Genomic DNA, 22290 nt, shown 5'->3' with positions numbered 1-22290 from the left:
GCAGAGCTCACACCACAGCACCAGAGAAATGGCAGAGGTCAAGACATAAAAGGTAGTGCAATCCAACTGCAATTAGAGGAAGGCTCTAGGGAGCCAGGACAGCAGTTCTCCAACTGGGGCCTGCGGACCTCTGGGGGGTCTGCGAGTCATGTCCAGGGCGCCAGCCCCACTGATCAACTCCTTCCCCGCCCTCCCAGCACCTCCTGCACGCTGCTGGACAGCTGTTTCGCAGTGTGCAGAATGCACTGGAGGGGGGAACAGGAGGAGTAGGGACAGGGCATGCTCAGGGGAGGGCAGAGGCAGGGAAGAGGAGTGGCAGGGGTGGAGCAGGAGTGGGAAGAGGTGGGGCCTTGGGGGAAGGAGTGGGGTGGGGCCTGGGGCTGAGCACCCCTGGGGGAAAACAGAAGCTGACTTGGGGGTCCATGAACATTTTAAAATGAAAGTGGGGGTCCTCAGGTTGCTAAAGTTTGCAAACCACTGAGCTAGGAGCTAGCCACATCAGTTGGAAACTGACCAGGACACACGGGTTAGAGACAGACAGACAGGCTTTGTTGTGCTTTTTTAAAAAAGCAGAAGTGTCCATTTGATCAGCTCTTCTATTATCAACAGTGCTTAGAGAAGGAGATTACAGTGACAGGAGCCTGAGCATTGCTGCTTAGAAGGCATCAGCAGCACGCTCTGGCTCAGCAGCCACGGTGCTGGTGTGATCTAACTGAAGGGGAATGCCTTCTAAGGTGGGGAATGATTTTGTGTGTAGAAGCTTGAAGAGAATCTCTGGCAAAACTAGTATGAAAAATGCCCTCGTGTTTAATATTTCACGTCTTATTAGAGATGACTTGACCCTGTTACGTTCATAAGGGTTGTGAGTTCAATCCTTGAGGGGGCCACTTAGGGATCTGGGGCAAAAATTGGTCCTGCTAGTGAAGGCAGGGGGCTGGACTCGATGACCTTTCAAGGTCCCTTCCAGTTCTAGGAGATTGGTATATTTATTACCTTTTTATATTACCTACGAGCATAGCTAAAAATAAAGGCCCAGATGTGCTGTGCATCTTCACAACCCACAATGTCAAATACGACATCTAGTGAAATAGGGACATTTTCCAAAGCCGAGAGAATGCCCATCGCTTCCACTTGTCATGGGAAAGGTTAACGACTTGTGTCCGACAGCTCCCCTACTGGAGGAGGAGGCTGGGCCAAGGGGAAAAGCCCCCAGTGAAAATTGAGCTATCCTCAGGAACAGCAGTCCAGGAAAGCTCCAGTATTAGAGTGCCCCTTCGGACCGCAGCATCACTTCCTGTGACCCTACCACATCCCTGTGCGGGCTGGAGAATGGGACTGGGAATAAGCAGGGCTGCCCAGAGGGTGGAGGGCGGGGCAAGTGGGGCAATTTCAGAAGTGGTGTGGCGAGTCTTCATGTATTCACTCTAATTTAAAGTTCCGCGTGCCAGTAATACATTTTAACTTTTTTAGAAGGTCTCTTTCTATAAGTCTATAATATACAACTAAACTATTGTTGTATGTAAAGTAAATAAGGCTTTCAAAAGGTTTAAGAAGCTTCATTTAAAATTAAATTAAAATGCAGAGTCCCCCAGACTGGTGGCCAGGATCCGGGCAGTGTGAGTGCCACTGAAAATCAGCTCGCATGCTGCCTTCGGCACGCGTGCCGTAGGTTGCCTACCCCTGGTCTATATTTCATTACAGTGCCATAGGGAGATTCATGTCAGGAGAGGGTAGCTTCATTTAAAATTAGCCACTGGGTGAGGGATCACATGAGAAGAGCAATATCCTTCCCAACCCTACCAAGGGAGACCCCCCTCCCCTGCATTCCCTGAGGCTTCAGAGGGGTTAATTCAGTGGTTCTCAAACTTTTATACTGGTGACCCCTTTCACATAGCAAACCTCTGAGTGTGACCCCCCTTATAAATTAAAAATAATTTTTTATATATTTAACACTATTATAAATGCTGGAGGCAAAGCTGGGTTTGGGGTGGAAGCTGACAGCGCGCGACCCCCAGTAACCACCTCATGACCCCCTGAGGGGTCCTGACCCCCAGTTTGAGAACCCCTGGGTTAGTTTAATTTTAACACCCTGTATCCATTCACATGCATGTGCTATTTTGAGCATTTCAGTTTTCACAACATAGGCTCATCCCAGATTCTGGAACAAGCTCAAATGCTCAGTTCGTGGAGTATGTACATAAGTTATACTAAAGACAAACCCACAGTAACCGTCTCCAGTTTGTGGGGGACCCCATGGAGCCAGTCTCTAGGAAATAGATAAATGCATGGAGGTTAAGTCCATTAATGGTATTAGCCAGGATGGGTAAGGAATGGTGTCCCTAGCCTCTGTTGTCAGAGGGTGGAGATGGATGGCAGGAGAGAGATCATTTGATCATTACCTGTTAGGTTTACTCTCTCTGGGGCACTTGGGATTGGCCATTGTCGGTAGACAGATACTGGGCTAGATGGACCTTTTGTTTGACCCAGTATGGCCATTCTTATGTTCTAAGCTAAATGAACCCAAAGTTATGGAGACAGAAATGAGTCAAGGAAGCCAACAGAGTATCAGAAACCTGGAAAAATCTCTGACTGGATGGGCTCAGGTGTTTGGTCACAAGCTGAGCTGGTTCAAAAGTTTTGGATTTTTTTTAAGCAGAATTTTTTTATTGTTTCTTTAAACAATCAAACACAGCAAGCAGCAAATATTTGGCCACACACTTCTGAAACCCGAAACCATATTCAGGTTTTGGCAGACTAATTTCAGCTTTTCAGTTAAAAAAAACTCAACAAATTTTGAAGGAAAGCAGACATTGTCCGTGATTTTTTTCTCCTTTTTAAAAACCCCTAGTTTTCGATCCAGAAAAAGTTTTGACGGAAAATATTTGTCCAACCCTTTTAATGAGCTTTAGTGCCTTTTAGCACTAGCTGATGCTGAGAACCAGTGATACCTTGTAAAGGTGACTTGAAAAGAAGTTCTCTCAAAACTGGGTTTGTGCCGAGATGCGGAAGGTTTTTAAATGTTTATTTTTCCCAGGGCTGCCTCGGGATGGGGGGGGGGAAGCAAGTGGGGCAATTTGCGCTGGGCCCCACAGGGCCCCCTACGAGAATATAGTATTGTGTAGTATTGTAACTTTTTTATGGAAGGGACCCCCAAAATTGCTTTGCCCCAGGCCCCCTGAATCCTCTGTGCAACCCTGGGCCCTATTTCCAGCTCTCCCCAGTCTCTAGAATGGTTCTCAAAAGGAGAGTTAGTCACAGACGTTCAAGCTGCTTTGAGATCCTTCAGTGACCAGCACTACGGAAATGCCAAATATCCATATTAAAAAAACATTAACCCAGTTTTCACTCCTGCCCACCCATCCCCCCAGCCAACCTTTCCGTTGTATCTTTCCCGGGAGACAAGTTGTGCACTCATCCCATCCGAGGAGGGGGATTGTATGCCGGCACACATGCAGCCCAAGCATCCCTTCCCTCAGATCACAGCTGAGGGAAGAGGGGAACTCAGGGCTAGTCTACACTGGCAACGCTTTAACGGTGCAGTGCTGGGAGAGAGCTCTCCCAGCGCTCTAAAAAAAACCACCTCCATAAGGGACGCAGCTTCCAGCGCTGGGGCTGTTTGCACGAGTGCTTTACAGCGCTGCAACTTGCTGCGCTGAGGGGGATATTTTTTCACACACCCGAGCGAGAAAGTTGCAGCGCTGTAAAGTGCCAGTGTAGACAAGCCCTCACATGGCTCATTCGGTCACAGATTCCAAGGCGGACAGGACCTTGGGGATCAACTAGGCTGACCACCTAGAGAGCATCCATCTAGCACTAAACGCTAGGCAGGGACGAGACCTGTCAAGTTCTATCCGGTCTGTGCCTTGACAGTGCTCACTTCCTCCAGTAAACGCTCAGCAGTGCAAAGACTTTAAATCCTCATTTGTGCTAGGAGAGAAAAGTCCAGCTAGGCATCTGAGGCCTTTGCAATACGCCTGAGCATGAGCAGACAGTGAATATTAGCGCAGGAGGCACCAGACAGCACAGAAGGCAACAAATCACACCATGTGGAGAGCTAGGCTGGGTTCAGGTTCAGCATGTACCGATGCCATCAAATCCTAGAGCAGTGGCTGAAAGGGCGGGACCTTGACCCTTTCCCTGGGAAGGGCAGAGGAAAAAAAAGTCACCCCTGTGGCGAACCACACCCTGTGAAGTATGGGTCACTTATGTCACCGTGGCCTTTTATTAAGAGCCTTTGGCACATCAGGCCCCCTCCAACAGCGCAGCAGGAAGGTAGATCTGGCAGAGAGCACAAGGGTCTCAAGTCTCCAATGACTGAGCTAAGATTTGCTTTTTGGAAGGGAAGAGCCCCCCTTCTGTCCTTCCTGACCCTGTATCTTATCCTGACAGGGATCATGCTTTGAAATGCAGCTGTCAGCACACCGGGATTCTGAGACACTGAGATCAGCATCTGTTCCCAGCTCCTGCAGTCTGGCATCACCATCACTCAGCGTTCTGCCAAGGTTTAAGGGTTTTTTGAAAGCTGCACAGCCACGTTCTGACATATACCCCAGCACGCCCACGCCACGTGTGCTAACAGGAGACTGGGCAATACATCTAGAGAGAGAGGCAGCTTTCCACCCAGTCACCTGGGAGACAGGATGTTCCCTTACACAAACAAGCCACCCAGCTCCTGAAATGCAAAATACAGGACGGGGGCAGTAGAGTATATCCAGTACAGTAATACAGGGGATAGTAATGCCCGAGTCCTGCCAACAGCCAACGAAACTCATCAGGCTGACCTACTGGATCAGTCTGACTCTAGAGGACCCCACCTGTCTAACCACAACCCACATCCACCCCACAGGCTCAGATTGTGCTGTAGCTGGATAAGAAACATCCTTGATGAAAATCCAGATGCTATAGGAGCCATTTTTCCGATACTGTACGATATCCAAGGTACCTAGATGGCCCCACTGCCATTATCTGGGCACCTTCCAATCTTCCTCTGTGATTATTATCCCCATTGCGCAGATGAGGAACTGAGCACAAAGTGAGGCTAAGTGACTTGCCCCAGCTCACACAGGGAGTTTGTGGCAGGGCTGGGAATTGGACCCAGGTGTCTCAAGTGCTAGGCCAGAGCCCTAACCACTGGACCATCCTCCATCTCTGGAAAGATCTAAATGCAAGGGCCTGATTACCTATAGTCATTAGAGACCCCAAGTACTTTTCCTCAAGAGTAAAAGCTTTAACCTCAGTGTTCTCATCCAACCCCAACACCCACTACATTGCTAGAAACAAGGCTCTCCATTGCTTTCCCAAACCGTGGAGCAGCGTGGCTGTTTGGCAGCTGCTCGGCTCCACCCCAGAAGCAGCCACCACAATTCCTACAAAGCACTCTGGAAACGTCAGAATGGGAGCACTACATCCCTGCTGGGTATTCATTACCACCTGTTTAAATTCTATTTGGAAGGGCGATAAAGAGAAGGCGGAAAGCTAGGAATTTTATTTTAAGCCTTTCCTTATTCAGGTGCCCTGTCCCTTGCCGTTGGAGAGGTCTGGCACTCAGCAAAGCCACCTCTTCAGTTTAATTACACAGCGAGGGTGGCTGGTTGCATCTGCAGCCCTTGATCATACAAAACAACATCCCTCACTGGAAACCAGAGGAGGAGTTCAGAACTTGACCTTCCCAGCCTCGCAATAGAGCATCGTGTCTTCCCAAACCTAGAGGCCGTAGGGCAGAAAACACCACCCAGCCCTGCATGGCTCAAGCTTGGACAAGAGTGCAAAGGGCTGACAGTGCAGCAGGGACCAAGCAGGACAGCAGAGAGTTCTCCCATTCGCGCTGCTGGTCAGCACGGTCTCTAAACCGGAAATTCCGGCTCTGCTGGGAAACGCTTGGGCGACTGCTGCTCTGAACACAGAATAAATGAAATGTCCTCAAGCATGAGCAGAGCTGGAGCAGGGCCCACTTCTGCTGCCAGAAAGTCCCTTTTCTTCACATTGAACTGGGACCTCACCCTGTTTAGAGGGCAAGAATCACTTTATTTCAGAGAAAAGCTGTCTGCCAGGCTGCCAACAAGCAACTCAAAATGCCACTGAGTAGGTAAGAGATCTCACGCAGAAAGCTTCCCAAATCCAGGGCAAATCGCTCTGAGGCCTTCCCCTCTAGTTTAACATTCCCCAGCTGTTTAACACTTTCTGTTTTCAAACTGCATCAATGATTTTTCCATATCCCTCCCTAATGGTAGAGGTAGCCTCCCATTTTACAGTAGAGAAACTGAGGTGCAGAGGCTAAGCAGCTCTACTCAGTGTTGCTCCAGGGACAGCGATGGCATGAAGCAACTGGCTATCTCACTTGTCCCCACAGCCACATGGTTTCTGACAAAACCATTGCGATGCATCAGCATGCGGCATAGCTCCCTTCTATGATGTCCAGGCCACAGCTTTCAGAGAAGCTCAAGCATCACTCCCTTACTGCCCCCAAACACTGTTGTGTTTACACATGGAAGTGTTGTAAGGTAGAAGAATTGCAAGCAGCGAGGGGGTTTTGCAACACTTTCCATTGGCTTACACAAGGCATAAACCAGTGTAGCTTCCGAGCTAGGATGGAAACCCCAGAGCTGCTGTCTCGCAGTCCCATGCGCAGCCCCCTAGGCCGCGCTGCCTCTTACATATAAGGCAACCAAACACTTCAGACCCAAACAGGTCTGCCCATATGGCGTGTTTAACCCAGAGGAAACGCCTTCAAAGGGAGGAGGAGTTGCTATTATTCCACAAGCCAGCTGGCAGGCACTATGCATTAACTTGGCAGCTAAGGCAGGAGAGCACACTGGTTGATGCTAGCCTCACCCCCACCCTGGATTTGCAGGTGTATTCTTGAGCTAGGAAGTTTTCAAACCCATCAGGAGGCAGCCACATGTGGGCACACGTTTCAGCATCTGATCAGAGAAGGAAAGCCCAGCAACCAATAGAATTAAACCCACTGGCTCTCTCCTCACCCCTACTGCTGCTTGGAAGCTTTGGAACTGACATCCCAGTACAGTGAGAATCCCAGGAAGAAGTGTTGCTGTGAGACAGAGCTGTTTACCCAGGCAGCAATCTGCAGAGGGTTTGGGAAGTTACCTTAGCTGGCCTGCGCAAGGAGAGGATGGAAGGAGTGTCTTGTGTCATCTGACTTGGCCAACTAGGGAGCAGTACTTCAGTTGTACAGAAAGCTCCAGCCAGGCCTCCCTGGACTGAAGATTGACAGACCCTTTCCCCTCCATGGGGAATGGGGAACAGACTATATTCCCCACAGACACACACACAGACATAGCTGAGATGTTGGGCCTCTCAAGCATAAAGCAGAGACTCTGGGAGGAGAGGACCCTCAAGGGCTGGGGGAGTGCAAGCTAAACAAAAACAGAGGCTGAAAGCTGTGTAAGAAGATACCAGATTTCACTCCCTCTTCAGGAGTCCAGAGGCCCATAATAAAAGCATAAGAGCTATGGCTCGCTCTCTCGTCTCCAGCAGACACGATCTGTTCTATCACAGATGGCTAGGACAAAACACTGCCAGTCCTAGCAAACAAATGCTCATATTCTTCTCTGTGCTGAGACACCATGTTATTCCCCAATGCTGATTTCTGACACAGCCTGTTTCTTTTAGACACTAAGTGCTCTTTACATGCCTACAGAAGCTATGCGCTGAAGGGGAGAGAGGATGGGATTGTGGGTTAAGGCAAAGAAACAGGAATCCGGATATATGGGCTCTGTTCTGAGATCTGTCATATACTCACTTTGGGCAAGACACTTGCCCTCTCTAAGCCTGTTTCTCAACTATAAAATGGGACAAAACTGCCTGTGTTACAGGGAGGTTGGGATGCTAAACTCAGTGTTAGTAAAGGGCTTTGCAATCCCTGGAAGGAAGCCAGAGAAGGTTTTTAAGTCTCAGCTCCAGACACAATAGGATGACAGCAGATACACTGCAGAACAACATTATACCATAGGGCCTATCCACCACAAAGGCAGGATAAAGCACCCACAAATGATGTAATATTACACTGGGACTAAATACCTCCAACATGTCAGGAAGAGTAAGCAAATGAATCCCAACTTTTGATCCTACTCAGGTACAGAAGAGGCTGATAGAAACGGGCTTAAAACCTAATTACTCAAGCCAGGCCGGTTTACTACTACCTAGTGAGTGGTAGGCTTCACCACTCGTTGCTACAGAATTTAAGGTTTTAGTCCTTATGATTGCGAAGAAAACCTGCCTATCTTCTGGAGTCTGCAGACAGTGCCTCTGCTTCTACAAGCAACAGCCTGAAATTAACAAGAGCAGTCCAGATTAACAATAGCACTGAGAATGCTGTGGCCAGTAGGCAAAACTGACCAGGATCATCACTTCTGGCCTTAGAATCTATGTCTCTTTCTCCCAGCACCTGTTAATTTGGAAAGCTAAAAGCAGAGGCAGACACTGGAGCTGCTCCTGGGAGAGAAGGGTTCAAAAGAAGAGGCTGGGGAAAGAAGGGGAATAATAGTCACACTCCCTCCCCGGCTTGCTGCAGCCCAGAGGCTCTCTGGGATGAGTAGAGGAAACCTCTGCCCTTCCAAGCAGCCAGGAAGCTCACCTATTTGAGGCAGGTGGGGGGGATGATAGTACAATAGTAAGAATCCCAGGACCTTTCCCAGTTGCTATATTATAGTAGCAACCAGGAACCCCCATCAAAGACCAGGATTCCACTGTGCTAAGTGCTGGACAGACAAGTAACTAGGACACTACTCCTTCCCCCATAGAGTTACAATCAAGGTGTCAGGCAGGATGCCACAGGCAAGCAGGATGGGAGCATGAGGGAACAATAAAACAGAGTATTTACACAAAAGCAGAAGGCAGCTGGGACGTCCAGCACAGTACTCCTAGATCTTTCTGGGGTTAACATCTCCTTTTTTCTACTAGCTCCTGGCTAGCAAGCAATTGGTAAGGTGGCTGTTGGGGGGGGGGGGGGAGGCCTGTACTAGGAGAGAGGACTAACCCATTTAGCTTTTGTGGGGGTAGGTGACTGAAGTTTAAGCTGTCTGTGCAAATGGGAAATAACCAGGACATTAGATTTTAGGTCTACCAAACCTGGCAGCATCTCCTTAATCTTCCACCTCATTCTTTCAATCACTGTACTAAGAAGCTACTCCATTCAGGTGAAGTGCTGACACACCACATCTTCTGTGGGAATAGCATCTCAGCTATTACTTAAAGTTTAAAATATAAAAATGCAGAAAGAAAAGCCACTGCATCAAATGTTAACTCAGGCTCTACCCAGCTAAGAGACCCCTCCCCAGAGGAAAGGGGGATAAACCTGCCAGACACAGTTCTGCCTCTCAGGGGATCCCCAAAATGGTAATACATCTCAGGTACAGAATTAAACCACAAAGAAAAACACCAAGAGTGAAACAAACATCTGCTAAAGCCATAAAGGGAATAGGGAGAGACAGGAGGGATATAGAAGGAACCAAATAATAGGATTTTCTACAGCAGATTATTAATGCAACAGCAGCACTGAATTGCCCTGCTATAGTTAAGGGCCTGTTACAGTTTGGATTATATGCCCCTATGCTCATTGTCAGTGGAGCACAGGTTCCTGCAGTACACATACAGGTGCAATCTTTGGAGCCATTGCACTCTACCAGGTCAGTGAACTGTGGCTAACAGACTACTGGGGTGGGGGGCAGGGGGGAACAGTTGTTGTTGTCATCGTTTTGTTTTTTTAAGAGACTGCTACAGAGTTCCACAGATGCAACAAGACTCAGCACCTCAGACGCTTGACAATCTCACGGGAGCAGCAGTATGGGCCCCTCTGCCGCTCACTCAGCATCAGCAGAGTGACCTGTTTTCAAACTCACTTTGAAAGTCAGGGAGAAGTTACAATGCTGTTCAGGTGAAGGCACACGGAGGTGTTTAACACAACGTTAAAGGGTTCTCTGTAGGTCCTCTATGGGCCTGCAATAGCGCACAGACTAGCCATTAAGACCCTGCCCTTCGCTGACACATGCAGGTAAACCAAGCGCTCAGACATTAAAGATACCTCTCTAACCCCAGGCAAAATGGGTTCCATTATCCCCATTCAGTAAATGGGGAAACAGAGGCACCAACCGAGGAAGTGACTTACCAAAGGTCACACTGACATTTGCCATAAGAGACACTCACGTGGCAGGAACCTGCTCTATACAAACTTAACCCCCTCGGCTCCTGGCTGCGCAAAGACCAGCTGCCCCCCGCCCCAATACCTATTGTATGCAGCGATTTCTTGAAGTCACTAGCAACCAGTGCTAGAAAACAAGGTGGGAGGGCCAGCTTTAGCACTCCGGGCCCCTCCCTGCAAGAGGAGGAAGGTGATTTGCTGTCCTTGGGGCTCTGATAGGAGGCAAAGACAAAGGCAGCGTGGGAGCCCCCCAAGACCAGGCAGGCATGGCTGGCACAGGGCGGTACCCCCTATTCTGGGCACGGCAAGACCATCAGTGGCGGCGGGGTCTGGCGGTCGGTCCGCCCCCAGCGGCGGGGGGGGGGGTCTGTCGGTCTGTCCGCCCCCAGCGGCGGGGGGGGGAAGGGGATCTGTCCGCCCCAGCGGCGGGTGGGGAAGGGGTCTGTCGGTCTGTCCGCCCCCAGCGGCGGGGGGCGGGGGAAGGGGGTCTGTCCGCCCCCAGCGGCGGGTGGGGGGGAAGGGGTATGTCGGTGTTTCCGCCCCCAGCGGCGGGGGGCGGGGGAAGGGGGGCTGTCCGCCCCCAGCGGCGGGGAAGGGGTCTGTCGGTCTGGCCGCCCCCAGCGGCGGGTGGGGGGGAAGGGGTCTGTCGGTCTGTCCGCCGCCCCGCCCCGCCCCGCACCTGGTAGGTGTTGTTGCCCAGGATGGGCTCGACCCCGCGCAGCTCCCCGCAGCCCGGCTCCACCGCCCGCCGTCTCCGCAGCGACCCGCCACGGGCCCCCTCCAGCCGGTTGGGTCCCAGCAGCAGCAGCAGGAGGGTCCCCCACAGCGCAGCCTCCCGCAACCCCATCGCCACTAACCAGCCCAGCCCCTGCCAGCGCCCGGACCCCGGCTTCGCCGCGCCCCGCCTACAGCCGCCCCATTGGGCAGCACGCACCCAGCTCCCACTTCTCATTGGTTAAAGGAAACGGCAATCGCCGTACCAGGAAACAAGCCCCGCCCTCCATGAGGGCTCTTTCCCCGTTCGTGTGGCCGAGCGAGCCTCATAATTCTGATTGGCTTCATGAACTGTCCGTCTCTATCTCGCAAGAACTCACACCGTCCCCCTAGCAACGTACCATGGGCCGAACCTGACCAGACCCTTTACCTTCTGATTAGGTTCCCTCCTTGTCAATCATGCATCCCGAGCACCACCTTCTTCCAGAAACGCCTCGCTCATTGGCTGACCTCGCATAAAGTGATTGGCTAGACCCACCGTTAATCTTATTTCCCCTCAATCCTAATCTACCCCGCGACCGTTCTCCGATTGGCTAGTGGATGCGCAGAGCACGTTGTTGTTTTTTTAATTGGTTGACTTTAACAGTCCCTATTTTGCAACCTGGAAATGTTGTGTCTGCAAGTCCCGCTCCCCAGAGCATTTAAAGGCGCAGCGCCCTGTGGAAGGCTGATCCCTCCACGCTCCCACCAGCTACCCCAGGGGTACAATACCCTACTCCCCTACTGGGTCCGGGCCCCAGAGCCGAGACCAGAACTCAGGCATCCCAGTCCGGGCCTTGTGCTAGGCCCCCAGCTGTGGCCGGATGGGTTTTTTTGCTGGGTGCCGGTTCTATGTGGGGAGGGATAGCTCAGTGGCCTGCTAAACGCAGGGTTGTGAGCTCAATCTTGGAGGGGGCCATTTAGGGAACTGGGGTAAAAACCTGTTCTGGGGATTGGTCCTGCTTTGAGCAGGGGGTGGGACTAGATGGTCCCTTCCAACCCTGATAGTCTATGATTCTACATTAATAATAGACTTAAAGCTAACCCTGCTGGCAGGCTCCATCTAGAACCATAGAATCTCAGGGTTGGAAGTGTCAGAGAAAAACTCAGTTCTCGCTTTTTGTTTAGGTGCAGCAAAATCAAATATTTTATTATTTCTCCAGTAATTACAATGGAGGGAGAGAGTGCCATAGGACACAGGGTCGCCCCAGTCCCGGACAGGTCTCTCAACTGGTAAACAATTACATCAAGCCTTTATACCTTTGTTACAGACAATAGCTAGCAATCCTGGAGACAGTAAAAAGAAAACATTTGCATTTGTTTATACATAAGCCTCTTTGCTATCTTATTTATCTCACTACTAAGAAAAAAACAAGACTGCACATTGCAAGGTCGTAATAACTTTCACACAATTCACTCTGTCTTACATTATCTTGCTTCTACAACTCTCACGTCATTAGGGTCACAGTATGGCCTGACTCTTGCTAACTGACTAACATGCATTAAAATCCCCTTCAAATCCTTATTAATTCTTTCCTTGCTTCCACAGAAGGGACCTCAGGAGGTCATCTAGTCCCACCCCCTGCTCAAAGCAGGACCAATTCCCAACTAAACCATCCCAGCTAGGGATTTGTCAAGCCTGACTTTAAAAACCTCTAAGGAAGGAGATTCCACCACTTCCCTAGGTAACCCATTCCAGTGCTTCACCACCCTCCTAGTGAAAATTTTTTTCCTAATATCCAACCTAAACCTCCCCCACTGCAACTTTTGAGACCATTACTCCTTGTTCTGTCATCAGGTACCACTGAGAACAGTCTGGATCCATCCTCTTTCAAGTAGTTGAAAGCAGCTATCAAATCCCCCCATATTCTTCTCTTCTGCAGATTAAACAATCCCAGTTCCCTCAGCCTCTCCTCATAAGTCATGTGCTCCAGCCCCCTAATCATTTTTGTTGCCCTCCACTGGACTCTTCCAAATTTTTCCACATCCTTCCTGTAGTGTGGGGCCTAAAACTGGACACAGTACTCCAGATGATGCCTTACCAATGCCGAATAGAGGGGAATGATCATGTCCCTTGATCTGCTGGCCCCCTCCTTATACAGCCCAAAATCCCATTAGCTTTCTTGGTGACAAGGGCACACTGTTGACTCATATCTAGCTTCTCGTCCACTGTAACCCCTAGGTCCTTTTCTGCAGAACTGTCTCCTAGCCATTCGGTCCCTAGTCTGTAACAGTGAATGGGATTCTTCCGTCCTAAGTGCAGGACTCTGCACTTGTCCTTGTTGAACCTCATCAGATTTCTTTTGGCCCAATCCTCTAATTTGTCTAGGTCCCTCTTGTTAGGATATAGATATTCAGGCCTGTCTGCAAAGGCCTATACCTTAAGAATTTAGGTGTATTCTTATCACTTACCTCTATAACTAGCTATAAAAGAAAATCAAAAATCACTGTCTGTGTAGTGGCCTTCTCTTACTGTGACAGTCTGAGGCCTGGTTCTTTAGCAGCTATAAACTGGGAAATGTATGGTCACGTCCTCACATTCCAAACTAGTCATATTAAAATAAGGCAATCTGGGGCTGTTAGGAAGGTGATTCGATCTATCACCTCCAGAGAAAGGAAAGAGCCTAGAAATTTAGTTTGAGTTTTCTGTCTGGTAAGAACTCACTTATCAATAGACACAGCTAGAGACCCCTTACGTCTGTATAGATGCAGTTGTGAAATCGTCACTTCTGTATTGTTTTGTATGTTTATTTGCATGGTTTCTGTCTGGTTCGGTGATTGTTTCTGACTGCTGTATAATTAATTTTGCTAGGTGTAAACTAATTAAGGTGGTGGGATATAATTGGTTAGCTAATCATGTTACAATACGTTAGGATTGGTTAGGTAAATTTTAGTAGAATAATTGGTTAAGGTACAGCTAAAAATATTACTATATAAATTAGGGGCAAACAGGAAGTAAGTGGGAATTCAAAAATAAGGAAAAGGAACTTGAATTTAAGCTTGCTGGAAGTTCACCCCAATAAACATCGAATTGCTTGCATCTTCAGACTTTGGGTATTGTTGCTCTCTGTTCATGCGAGAAGGACCAGGGAAGGGTGAGAGTGAAGGAATAAGCTCTCTAACACCTCTGTATCCTATCCCTACCCTCCAGCGTATCTACCACTCCTCCCAGTTTAGTGTCATCTGCAAACTTGCTGAGAGCGTAGTCCATGCCATCCTCCAGATCATAAATGAAAATATTGAACAAAACCAGCCCCAGGACCGACCCTTGGGGCACTCCGCTTGAAACCGGCTGCCAAGTAGACATGGAGCCGTTGATTACTACCCGTTGAACCCAACGATCTATCCAGCTTTCTATCCACCTTACAGTCCATACTACTTTAACTTGCTGGCAAGAATACTATGGGAGACTGTATCAAAAGCTTTGCTAAAGTCAAGATATATCACATCCACTGCTTTCCCCTCATCCCCTCAGACCCAGTTATCGCCTCATAGAAGGCAATTAGGTTAGTCAGGCATGACTTGCCCTTGGTGAATCCATGCTGACTGTTCCTGATCACTTTCCTCTCCTCTAAGTGCTTCAGAATTGATTCCTTGAGGACCTGCTCCATGATTTTTCCAGGGACTGAGGGGAGGCTGACTGGCCTGTAGTTCCCCGGATCCTCCTCCTTCCCTTTTTTAAAGATGGTCACTACATTAGCCTTTTTCCAGTCATCCAGGACCTCCCCCGATCGCCATGAGTTTTCAAAGATAATGGCCAATGGCTCTGCAATCACATCTGCCAACTCCTTTAGCACCCTCGGATGCAGTGCATCCGGCCCCATGGACTTGTGCTCGTCCAGCTTTTCTAAATAGTCCCGAAACCACTTCTTTCTCCACAGAGGGCTGGTCACCTTCTCTCCATACTGTGCTGCCCAGTGCAGCAGTCTGGCAGCTGACCTTGTTCGTGAAGACAGAGGCAAAAAAATCATTAAGTACGTTAGCTTTTTCCACATCCTCTGTCGCTAGGTTGCCTCCCTCATTCAGTAAGGGGCCCACACTTTGCTTGACTTTCTTCTTGTTGCTAACATACCTGAAGAAACCCTTCTTGTTACTCTTAACATCTCTTGCTAGCTGCAACTCCAAGTGTGATTTGGCCTTCCTGATTTCACTCCTGCATGCCTGAGCAATATTTTTATACTCCTCCCTGGTCATTTGTTCAATCTTCCACTTCTTGTAAGCTTTTTCACGTTTAAGATCAGCAAGGATTTCACTGTTAAGCCAAGCTGGTTGCCTGCCATATTTACTATTCTTTCTACACATCGGGATGGTTTTTTCCTGCAACCTCAATAAGGATTCTTTAAAATACTGCCAGCTCTCCTGGACTCCTTTCCCCCTCATGTTATTTTCCCAGAGGATCCTGCCCATCAGTTCCCCGAGGGAGTCAAAGTCTGCTTTTTTGAAGTCCAGGGTCCGTATTCTGCTAATCTCCTTTCTTCCTTGCGTCAGGATCCTGAACTCGACCATCTCATGGTCACTGCCTCCCAGGTTCCCATCTACTTTTGCTTCCCCTACTAATTTTTCTCGGTTTGTGAGCAACAGATCTAGAAGAGCTCTGCCCCTAGTTGGTTCCTCCAGTATTTGCACCAAGAAATTGTCCCCTACACTTTCCAAAAACTTCCTGGATTGTCTGTGCACTGCTGTATTGCTCTCCCAGCAGATATCAGGGTGATTAAAGTCTCCTATGAGAACCAGAGTCTGCGATCTAGTAACTTCTGCTAGTTGCCGGAAGAAAGCCTTGTCCACCTCATCCCCCTGGTCTGGTGGTCTATAGCAGACTCCCACCATGACATCACCCTTGTTGCTCACACTTCTAAAATTAATTCAGAGACTCTGGTTTTTCTGCAGTTTCATACTGGAGCTCTGAGCAGTGATACTGCTCTCTTTCATACAATGCAACTCCCCCACCTTTTCTGCCCTGCCTGTCTTTCCTGAACAGTTTATATCCATCCATGACAGTACTCCAGTCATGCGAGTTATCCCACCAAGTCTCTGTTATTCCAATCACATCATAGTTCCTTGACTGTGCCAGGACTTCCAGTTCTCCCTGCTTGTTTCCCATGCTTCTTGCATTTGTGTATAGCACTTAAGAGAATTCACTGATTGTTCCGCTTTCTCAGACTGAGACAGGAGTCCTCCCCTCTTGCACTCTCCTGCTCGTGCTTCCTCCCAGTATTCCATTTCCCCCACTTACCTCAGGGCTTTGGTCTCCTTCTCCTGGTGAACCTAGTTTAAAGCCCTCCTCACTAGGTTAGCCAGCCTGCTTGCAAAGATGCTCTTCCCTCTCTTCATTAGGTGGAGCCCGTCTCTGCCTAGCACTCCTCCTTGGAACACCATCCCATGGTCAAAGAATCCAAACCCTTCTCTCCGACACCATCTGCATAGCCATTCGTTGACTTCCACAATTCGACGATCTTTACCCAGGCCTTCTCCCTGCACAGGGAGGATGGACGGTAACACCACTTGTGCCTCAAACTCCTTTATCCTTCTTCCCAGAGCCACGTAGTCTGCAGTGATCCGCTCAAGGTCATTCTTGGCAGTATCACCACGTGGAGAAGCAGGAAGGGGTAGTGATCCAAGGGCTTGATGAGTCTCGGCAGTCTCTCTGTCACATCGTGAATCCTAGCTCCTGGCAAGCAGCAGACCTCTCGGTTTTCTCGGTCAAGGCGGCAGATAGATGACTCAGTCCCCCTGAGGAGGGAGTCCCCAACCACCACCACCACCCGCCTCCTTCTCTTGGGAGCGGTGGTTGTGGATCCCCCATCCCTAGGGCAGTACATCTCATGCCTTCCAATCGGTGAAGTCTCCTTCTGCTTCCTTCCCTCAGATGTACCATCTAGTCCACTCTCCACATTAGTACCTGTGGAGAGAACATGAAAACGGTTGCTCACCTGTATCTGCATTGCTGGTACATGGACACTCCTCTCTTCTTCTGGAGGTCACATGCTGCCAAATTTCTTCACCGTCCCTCTCTCCCCTCTGCGCAGCCTGCTCAGATTCTTCAGAACGTTGTGCCCGTAGAAGCATATCCTGACGTCTGTCCAGGAAATCTTTATTTTTTCTTATGCAATGCAGGGTTGATACTTGTTGTTCTGTATCTCAAACCTTTTCTTCCAATATGGAGACCAGCTTGCACTTTGTACAGATAAAGTCACTTCTGTCCTGCGGAAGAAAGACAAACATGGCATATCCTGTGCAGGTTACAATAGCTGAATGCTCACCTTCCATAATTTCTTCCTTCTAAGAGCTTCCTCAGCTGTTGCAGCAACGCACAGAAGCCTGCGAGATGACAGCCTCGGTGGGCTCTCCCCCGGTGAATTCCCAGGCAAACTCCCCTTGTTAGCCTCCGCTGTTAGCTGTTCGGCTCGTTTGCTGCTGACTGCCTTTTTATAACAGTCAGGCCCACTCAAGGCCCACCTGGAACAAAGCACTCCCAATTCACACTTTTCAAACAAACAATCTGACATTCACCTGACAGTGTTTTTCTTACAGCTCCAGCTGAAGTCAGGTGAATGTGAGACTCAGGGCTTGGCTACACTTGAGAGTTGCAGCGCTGGGAGTTTACAGCACTGGTCATCCAGCTGTGTAGGAACAGCGCTGGTGTGTGGCCACACTCACAGCTACCAGCGCTGGTGTGTGGCCACATTTGCAGCGCTGTTGGGAGTGATGCATTATGGGCAGCTATCCCAGCATTCAAGTGGCAGCAACGTGCTTTTCAAAAGAGGGGGGTGGGGTGGGGTGTAGTGTGACAGGGAGCGGGGGAGAGAGAGAGAGAGAGAGAGAGAGGGGATTTTTGGAGCCAACACTGTGTGTTAGCTTCCTGCCTTGCAAAATCAGAAAATGTTCCCGACCCCTTATTCTTAACTCTTAACTGCAAACAGCCTGCATCCAACTGACTCCCTTTCTCCCCTCTGCCCCCGCTGTTTCTCTGTCAAGCAAACACTCACTCCCTGCCTGCCTCATTCACAGGGGTTATCTCATTTGATTGTTCACAGTCAGGTACAGATTGATCACAGCAAACAGGAGCTGTGTTTGTTTTTTAGATAAGCAGCTCCCGGAGCACCAGAGCTCTGAGTTCACAACAAAACAAAGAGAGGCTGCATAACAAAACAAAGAGAGTAATTTAGTTAAAAGCATTCTGGGATATCTGCTAATACTCTGGAGGCCAATAACAGCGCTGGTGTGTGTCCACACTCACTACACCCCAAGCAGACCAGGTGTTCAGCCAGCGCTGCAGCCAGGGAGTTGCAGCGCTGGATGTGCCTTGCAGGTGTGGACAGTTACTAAGTTGCAGCACTGGAAAGCCTCCACCAGCACTGCAACTCTCAAGTGTAGCCAAGCCCTCAATCAAGTAGTTGTAAAAGTTTCTAACCATCCTGGCGGTGAACAAAGTTGAAAGCGGGACCCAGAGCATGCTCTGAAGGCTTAAAAACCAGAAGGTCATTTCTTTAAAATGTTTTTAAAGTTTTTGGTTCAAAAATCACATCAAGCTTTTTGAGTGCTTCATGGTAGCAATGCTAGGGGTAGCTGGCCCAGTGAGCAGTGCAAGCCATGGTAAATTGGGCAGGAACAAGAGTAACCCCAATTCCAACCCTCAGTGACCCCATGGCATGAGTGGAAAGCAGCTTCTAGTTACAGGTGAGGATTTAGCACAAACAGATGGCTGCTTGCAAAGGCTGGAAAACATAAATCATTCAGAATCCCAAATTGACATGATGTTTTACATGCTTTAAGGCACATGCCCTTCACCAGTGGACTTCACCCTCAAGACAGTGCATGGATCTTAGGGACATCTGGGAAGAAATTGCTGGAGAATTAGACTGAAAGGGAGAGATAGATGGGGAGCTTGGTAACTGATCCAGGCCTAGGCAAGTAGCATAACAGAGACATGAAGCCAAAAACTGGAGGCAAAAGGATCAGTAAAATGAGAAGATGGGGAAATACAAACCTAGTGAGAAAGGGGACATGAGAGCACAAATGATGAGGTGCGAGATTAGTAAAACAATGAGTTTGAATTAGATGGAGTAAGAGATGGGGACTCAGTGAAGGGATGCAATATAGCGCTACACAGAAGGAATGTAAAAAGATACTTTTAGTAGGTAGGCTGGAAAAGATGTTCAGCTTCTCTGCCTCCTCCATCAGTGAATGGACATGCACGTTTAACTGGTTTCGCTAGCATAAACATTCTGAAAGGTTTTTCATTCTGGGCTATAATTATGCCCTTACAAATCCACATTTAAAATGTTATGCAAGATAGTTGGACCATGGCCACACACATACACAGTCTCAGAATCCTAGCAAGGAGACCAAACCTCAGCTCCCACAGTGCGATGCTGCTGTTTGAAGAGTGCAGCTCTACCCCCACACAATGAAACTCAGTGCTTTTTGATGGTAAAGAGCAGCTTTGTAACAAATTAAGCTCCAACTCCATGGCAGGGGTCATGGGGAAAGTAAGACCATTCAGAAACCACCACTGGAATCAAAGAGATTAAAGCTCCCCCTTTGGCCCAAGGCAGGTATGGAGTTTACAGATATTCAGATGAAGGGAAGGCGCAAAGGAGAAAATTCCTAACCCAACGGTGTAACACTCGCCACCTTGAAAGCTTTACAGTGGCTAAGCCTCATAACTATGCAGAAGTGAGATCGCTTATCTCGCTTTGGCAGATGTGTAGAAGACAGGTTACGTGACTTTGCTTTGCCCAAAGCCACAGATTAAGTCAGCGGGCAAACAGATTAAAAATCAGAAGTTTCTGACTCTTCATTTTGTTCTCATTCCATGATCCCTAGCAAATGAGAGGGGGACTGCAGGAAAGAAAAGAGCTTAATTTTATATCAGTGTCATCCCCTCCACAGACGCTATTTTTCCATGCGTTCATTTGGATTTCAAATTTGAAAAACGTAAGGACAAATATCTGACATTTCTACAACTGCCTAACAGCACTGCATATCATCTGAGTAGTACTGTGGGAAGGCATCAAAAAGAGCCCAGATGAAACTCATTTGAGTGGGATGTGGCAAGAGAGCAAAATCTATTATTCAAAGATGTCCTAATTGTTCTGCATTTGACTTGTTGGCTGACTCACAACAACTTCAAGTGTTTCTCCCTAGAGCCGAGGGATCAGAGATCAGAACGCAAAGCCTTGATTTAGTTAGAATACCATGGCAGGATCATAGTTGGCACCAGTAAACAGGTGATTAGGATAGGATATAGAGGACATTTCTTTGTTTTGAGTCCCACCCAGGGAAGATGTGTTTGTTGTATTTTGTTTCCTTGAAAAGGAAAGTCAAAGGAACAGCACCATCTCCTGGAACAGCAGGATTCTTCTTGTCAGGTACCATGACTAATTGCACAACAATTGAGAACCAGAGAAGAATGGTGCTATAAAGGCAACATGCTGTTGTGCATCATATTAATCCAAGCCATGGAAACACTAGCATTGACCTCCAGATACCTGAATCCTACATTTCTTTTTAATGGGCAAGTTTCAGTGGCACTGACCTTTGAGATTATAGGTCTGCAAACAAGGCCTGTCAGGAATATGCATGAAGGCAGAGTGGGATTGGGAGTCAAAAGGCCTAGATTCTATTCCTGGCTCTGCCACTGGCTGTGACCTGGGGCAAGTCACTTCACTTCCATACCTCAGTTTCCCCATCTGTAAAATGGAGCTGAGACTTACTTTTCATCTGTAGATTTTAGTAAGAGTCAGGGATTATAATACTCAGGTCAATGAAGCACATACCTTGTGATGGCATATAAGGGCAACCTGTGTGATATAAGTAGTCACTGGCCAATCCCTATGCTTATGGTAGATGAGGCTTTTCAGCTCAGCTCGGCAGCTCACCTAGGAGAAAGACAACTCCAAATAGAAATCTTGCATGCACGACAGCTGCCATGCCTGTGGCATTTATTGCACCAGCGCAGCAACAGCTGCTTGGGTGAGAGCATGGGAAAGGCTCTGCGCAAGCCTCTCTCACTTAAACCCATTCATAGTGCTGGTTGTTCAGCCAAACTCATTTAGCTCATTTAATGTAAACAATTTACCCAAATGCTGTGGTGACGGGGACAGGCAGAGGATGCTGCTGGCAGTCCTTAGTCACAACTCTGCACACAGGTGGCCTTATGGCGATGGTCATTCTCCACAAACTAGGGCAGATATGCAGCTCATATCCTCCTGAGCTGACAGAGCAGGCCTTTTTGGAGACTTTAATGCTAGTGTGGGAGCCAGTTCTGACATGGGGAATAGAGTGCTAGGCCATCACAGCATTGGAAGGTCAAACTCCAGCAGCCAACTACTTCTCTCCAAGGGTGCCGAGCTCAATCTCACCATTACCAACACAGTCTTCCAACAGGCCAAGACAATATGGATGCATCCCAGATCAAAACAGGCACATGATGGATTACATAATTGTATGGTTTAAAGACATTAAAGATGTGCACATCACCCACGCTGTGAGAAGAGCCGAATGCTGGTCAGACTATCGCCTTCATAGAATCATAGAATTCAAGATCAGAAGGGACCATTATGATCATCTAGTCTGACCTCCTGCTAGATGCAGGCCACATAAGCCAATCCACCCACTCCTGAACTAATTCTCTCCCTTGACTCTGCTGTTGAATGCTCCAAATCATGATTTAAAGACTTCAAGAAGCAGATAATCCACCAGCAAGCGACCCCTGCCCCATGCTTCGGAGGAAGGCGAAAAACCTCCAGGGCCACTGCCAATCTACCCTGGAGGAAAATTCCTTCCCGACCCCAAATATGGCGATCAGCTGAACCCCGAGCATGTGGGCAAGACTCTCCAGCCAGACCCTCTGGAAAAGGCTAACAATATCCCAACATTGACCCTTTGTACTAGGCCTTGTGAGAAGCATGTTACTACACTTCTCAGAGTGCCCTAGAAGACACCACAAATCACCAAAGATCAATGAGCTGCCATGAAATACCCCAGCAAACAAGCAAAGTTCGAACAGACACCAGAGACTGCATTAGCTGAGGTCCCAGAGAACTCTGGAGACATTGATGCAACCAGGCAGAAGCTCAGATGTCACATCCAAGGTTCTTGGCTTTGTAAGGCAGAAACACCAAGATTGGTTCAATGAGAATGACCATGAGATAGACCGGCTAGTGGAGACTATGCACACCACACACACATCCTAAATTTTGGATAAGAAATAAGCAAGGAAGGCTTGGTAGCATCAGGCCAAACACTGCAAACCTGATGAAGAACCAGTGGTGGGAGCAGAAGGCTCTAGAACTGCAGGAAGCTGCTGACAAGCATGACATGAAGTCCTTCTATGAAGGTCTTCATGCTGTGTATGGCCCAACATCCAGTGGTACAGT

The 22290-nt window shown here is 48.6% G+C and overlaps 1 protein-coding gene across 4 annotated transcripts in view; it reads right to left on the bottom strand.

Annotated features, from left to right (window-relative positions):
• SORT1 (sortilin 1) overlaps positions 1–11025 on the bottom strand; it is a 52574-nt gene extending 41549 nt beyond the window's left edge. For all 4 annotated transcript variants that reach the window (XM_039537111.1, XM_039537110.1, XM_039537113.1 and 1 more), the window contains exon 1: positions 10836–11025. In XM_039537111.1, the coding sequence (XP_039393045.1) occupies positions 10836–11003 (168 nt within the window). In that variant the 5' untranslated portion in view covers positions 11004–11025. The remainder of the gene's footprint in view (positions 1–10835) is intronic.
• Between the last annotated feature and the right edge of the window lie 11265 nt (positions 11026–22290).

The sequence above is a fragment of the Mauremys reevesii genome, linkage group 4 (assembly GCF_016161935.1).
Source record: "Mauremys reevesii isolate NIE-2019 linkage group 4, ASM1616193v1, whole genome shotgun sequence".
NCBI classification, from domain to species: Eukaryota; Metazoa; Chordata; order Testudines; family Geoemydidae; genus Mauremys; species Mauremys reevesii.
The sequence above is the reverse complement of the archived record's forward strand: the minus strand, read 5'-3'. Positions and strand labels throughout refer to the sequence as shown.